General features: G+C 36.9%; 1 protein-coding gene across 1 annotated transcript in view; it reads left to right on the top strand.

The window, feature by feature from the left end:
• The first annotated feature begins 3,373 nt into the window (after positions 1-3,373).
• The window catches only part of LOC106870044 (uncharacterized), a 7,085-nt gene continuing 5,001 nt past the window's right edge, over positions 3,374-5,457 (top strand). The window contains exons 1-2 of the mRNA XM_014916014.2: positions 3,374-3,545; positions 4,006-4,117. Coding sequence (XP_014771500.1) covers positions 3,413-3,545; positions 4,006-4,117 — 245 coding nt within the window. The 5' untranslated portion in view covers positions 3,374-3,412. The remainder of the gene's footprint in view (positions 3,546-4,005; positions 4,118-5,457) is intronic.

Here is a 5,457-nt window from a genome sequence, read left to right as displayed (position 1 = left end):
TATTATTGTTAGGTCTCTTTACTTTGCTAAGAGAGATCACAGTTCAGCCAACAAACCTCCTAAGCCCCTTTACTAAAAAAAATTATTAATATTTTGATATTTTATCATTCTTTGCTATTACCATTTTTTTCTATGGTTTTCATATAAAAAAACTTGACCCTCATCTCTTCCTACTAAATGCTTAGTTATTTATTTTGTTCTCAGTTCTTACTTTTATTTCTACCCTTAATTTGGTAGAGTCACTTATTTACATTGTATTTGGAGATCAAACAATTAATTGTGTTGTACTATACTATATTACCCGTTCCTTTCTTTACCCGTATATATATACACCCATATACATACATACACATACATACATATATATACACACACACACATATATATATATATATATATATATATACAGACGTATATACACATATATATACACATACATACACATATACATATACATACATATACATATATACACATATATATATACATACACACACACACACCTATACATATACGCACTTACACACACACATATATATATATATATATATATATATATATATGTGCGTATCCTTATCTCCGTTCAGATACACATATATACACACACTTATATGCACTCATCCATATAACTACACATACACAAACATACATGAGATATCATGTTGTACTTCCTCACATCCTAAGATCATTTATACCAACGAAACGTACTTCTTATGATATGCATACATTTCAGAGCATTATTCTTTACTTTGTTGATCAATTTATCCTTAGAGAAGATTATGTAGTATAGTTCTGTCGTATATGTATATATATGTATGTATAATTCAATAATAGGATAAAGTCTTTCATAAGAATTTATCAAGTAGCTAGCGTGAAAAAAACCTCATAAGGGAAAAATCCATCATTTATTCCCTAAAATATATTTATTTATATAAGGGCATTCATGTATAGTAATGCCCTTATATAAATATATATATATATATGTGTGTATATATCTGTGTGTGTGTGTGTCTTTGTGTCTGTGTTTGTGCTCCCCCCCCCCCGATCACTGCTTCACAACTCGTTTTGGTGTGTTTACATCCTGTAACTTAGCTGTTCAGCAAAAGTGACTGATAGAATAATTACTAGACTTCTCAAAGAATCAGTCCTCGGGGTAGCGGGGGTGGGGGCGATCTCTTCGACTAAAACCCTTTTAAGGTAGTGTTCTAGCATGGCAGAAGTCAAATGGCTAAAGAATAAAAGAGTACAAGTTGAAATTTTTCAGATCAAAATTGACAGCTTTCTTTCTGGAACCAAAAACCTGCATGTGGAATGCAGCAGGATTTGGAAAGACAGGGACAATGTTTGAATATTTATTCTACATGTTTGCATTATGTATTACATTGACTTTTATGCTGGAAAATATGTTATGACCTTATCTTTCTAACAAACAAATCTTAAATCCTGTTATCGTTGTATCACCTTAGAGCAGGGGTTTTCAACCATTTTTTATCTATGGACCCCTTTGATTACTATTTTATTCTTATTTCCTTATTGCCCACAAGGGGCTACACATAGAGGGGACAAACAAGGACAGACAAACGGATTAAGTCGATTACATTGAAAAGATGAAAAGCAAAGTCGACCTTGGTGGAATTTGAACTCAGAACATAAAGACAGACGAAAATACTGCTAAGCATTTCACCCGGCATGCTAACGTTTACGCCAGCTCACCACCTTTGCCAGATTACTATTTTATTCTGGTAAATCCCCATAGCTGTTCAATGTTTAAGAACTAGTTTTATAGAAACTTCTTTCAAAATTCTTATTTTGTTTTTCACACAGTGTAAGTTGATCTATGTAAAAATGTTAGAGAAAGAATCCTAGCTGTTTCTTGCAATACATACATATAATGCAGGGGTTCTCAACTATTTCTTATCTACGGACCCCTTTGATTACTATTTTATTCCATTGGACCCCCATAGCCATTCAATGTTCAAGAACTAGTTTTATAGAAACTTCTTTCAAAATTCCTATTTTGTTTACCACACATTAACTTGTGTAGGTTGAACTATGTAAGATGTTAGAGACGGAAACTTAGCTGTTTTTTACAATAGATATATCTAAAGCAAAATTTTTTTCAGGGCCTTTATTGTGGATCCCCAATTTACTATGAGGTTGCGTGGGCCCCCAAAATTCTTATAACACCTTCAGGGGTTATATCAACCCTAATTGAGAACCACTGCCTTGGAGAATCAGAAGCCATTATAGTAGCAATAGAAAAATAATTGTAATAGGAGACAACAGACATGTGGGTTAGAGGCTGGAACATGTCTGTTTCTGGTTGTTATATGAGTTGTTTCAGTGCAGAGTAGTAGCACCAATCCTCATTGTGAGTCATCAAGGACACACCAGTATAAATGTACTTGGGATATATCAACCGTTGCCTTTAATAACCAGCCACTCCTTCACTCTGCCTGTATTCTACTTTTCCATGCAAAAAATATGACATATTCAGAGAATTAAGTTGGACTCATTTCTTTCTAATGTCCACGTACAATGTCTAAGTCTCACCACCATACTTCATCACATGTTATACATATATTTCCAACAGTCAGCCCTGTACATCACCATCCTCATCGTTTAACATTTGTCTTCCATGCATGCATGGGTAGGATGGTTGACAGGAGCCGGCTACTGTGTCAGTTTTGGCAGGACAGAGTTTTTATGACTGGCTGCCCTTCCTAATACCAACCACTCTGCAGGGTGGACTGAGTGCTTTTTATGTGGCACCTGCACATGCAAGGTCAGTTTTGGCATGGTTTTTATGGCTGAAAGCCCTTCCAAATGCCAACCACTTTACAGTGTGGACTGGATGCTTTTTATGTGGCACCAGCACCAGTGCTTTTTACATGACACTGGCACCTAGCAGGATCAGAGAGTTGTATTACAGAACTAAAGTTCATCTCAATCTAATCATCATCATCATCATCATTTAATTTCCATTTTCCATGCTGGCATGGGTTGGATGGTTTGACCAGAGCTGATAAAGCCAGGGGCAGCACCAGGCTCTATTGTCTGTTCTGGCATGGTTTCCACAGCTGGATGCCCTTCCTAACACCAATGGCCCCATAGAGTGTACTGGGTGTTTTTTAACACGAAACCAGCACAAGTGCTTTTTTATGTGGTACCAGCACCAGTATCAATTCTGCTATGGTAAATGGGTCTTCATGAGTACAGCAGTCTTCCAGATATCTCAGCCCTTAGTCATCTCCTTCGTAAGGGTCAGTGTCTTGAGCCTCAGTAATTTTATATTGGAGCGGTTGATTTCTTACAGAGGTTGCCTTCATTGTAACGTACAGGGACTTGTTTCATCTGTGCAACTCGTATTATTTACATAATTTTCATTTTGCTTTCTATAGATGGTGCACAAATGGAACGAGCATTGCATTTTTATAATGCCTCCCTTGTTGAAAGACTAAAAATAGTGAATGTAAACCCTAAGAAATCTGTGATAGCATACTGCAATGTAGCAAATGTCCTGTCTCAAAATTGTGGGAAACACCGTAAGTATACATTTTTAAATCTTGTAAGAAAAATCTAAAATTGACTAAACTATTATCTGGGTTATTTACATTATTTACATTTGACGGATATTTGTCCTCATCTTGTTTGTTGTTAACACGGGCATATGGCGTAGTGGTTAAGAGTGCGGGCTACTAACCCCAAGGTTCCGAGTTCGATTCATGGCAGCGGCCTGATTAATAATAGTAATAATAATAATAATAATAATATAATAATAGGAACATCGTTAGGAAGGAGAACCCAGGTTCGAAATTTCTCCAAGACACCTGACGAAGGCTGGAGGGTATATCAGCCGAAACGTTGTGTTAACAACAAACAAGATGAGGACAAATATCCGTCAAATGTAAATAATGTAAATAATGTAAATAATTCCTCATCTCTTAAATATAGAACTGTATTATCTGGGTGATTCTGACTTGTTATTTTTCATTTTACCTCCAGACATAGCCTTGAAACTTTTGTTCAATGCAGAGAAGATCCAAAAAAATAATGGCTGGCTCCATATGAACACTGGTTTGGTGCTGATTCACATTGCACAAATATATTTGAGAATGTAAGTAGTTTTTATTTGACCATTCACACTGCTCAAGTTTTATTTGAAAATGTAAAGGGGTTAGTGTTAGGAAAAGCATCCAGCTGTAGAAACCAAGCCAAGACTGACTTTGGAGCTTGATGCAGCTCACTGGATCCTGTCAGACTCTCCAACTCATGCCAGCATGGAGGGTGGTCACATGACACCCTAAAAATAAGCCCTGAGGAAGAGGTAAAAATACAGGGATTCAACTACAGAGCAGCAGAAAAGTTGAGAACGATAGAGAGAAACTGTTGATTGCCCAGGCTCCATAGGAAGTAAAGGGCTTTAGAAGTAGTAGTCCTTTTCTCTCTTCCTGCATCTCACTTCGGGCATAAGAGGCATCAGATGCGGTGTGCAAGAGAGACAACTGCACTGGCATGGTCATGTGATGCGTATGGATGAGGACAGCTGTGTGAAGAAGTGCCGATCTCTAACTGTGGAGGGAATCTGTGGTAGAGGTAGACTCAGAAAGACATGAGATGATAGGGCGAAGCATGATCTACAAATGTTGAACCTCACAGCGGCAATGACAAGTGAATGAGACCTTCGGTGATATGTTGTGCTTGAGAAGACTCATCATGCCGGCCATTGTCGGTGTCATGTAAATGACATGTAAATGACATGTAAATGACACCCATGAAGTTGTAATTGTGACTGTTGCTGATAGTATGATCTTTGAATGTGACCAAGACATTTGGTGATGCTGTGCTGAGAAGACTTGTCAAACCAAGTGAAATCGTAGTTGTAGTCATGGCAGTTATCAGTGTTGTGTAAATGGCACCTGTGCTGGTGGCACGTAAAAGCACCCATTACACTCTCGGAGTGGTTGGCATTAGGAAGGGCATCCAGCCATAGAAACCATACCAAATCAGACTGGAACCTGGTGCAGCTCTATGGCTTACCAGTTCCAGTCAAACTGTCTAACCCATGCCAGCATGGAAAGCGGACGTTAAATGAAGATGATGATGATGATGATGATGATGGTGGTTTTCTAGACTTTTCAAAATTAATTTCTTTTTTTGTTTACTTTGATCTCACTCCTATCTCAATACTTACATCTCTAACACCATTTTATATCTATTCTATTTTACCTATTCTCCAGGGTGTCCACAAAGTCTGGGTACATGGGGATTAACACATACTTTAAGAAATTATTATTTCTTATATTTAATTGTTTATGTTATAATTTTATTTACTCCATGTACCCACATGGGGATCAACACATATTTTAAGAAATTATTATTTCTTATATTTAATTGTTTATGTTATGATTTTATTTACTCCATGTATCCAGACCTTGTGGACACCCTGTATATTCT

This window comes from Octopus bimaculoides, chromosome 23 (assembly GCF_001194135.2).
Source record: "Octopus bimaculoides isolate UCB-OBI-ISO-001 chromosome 23, ASM119413v2, whole genome shotgun sequence".
NCBI classification, from domain to species: domain Eukaryota; kingdom Metazoa; phylum Mollusca; class Cephalopoda; order Octopoda; family Octopodidae; genus Octopus; species Octopus bimaculoides.
This window is presented reverse-complemented; position numbering and strand designations above follow the sequence as displayed.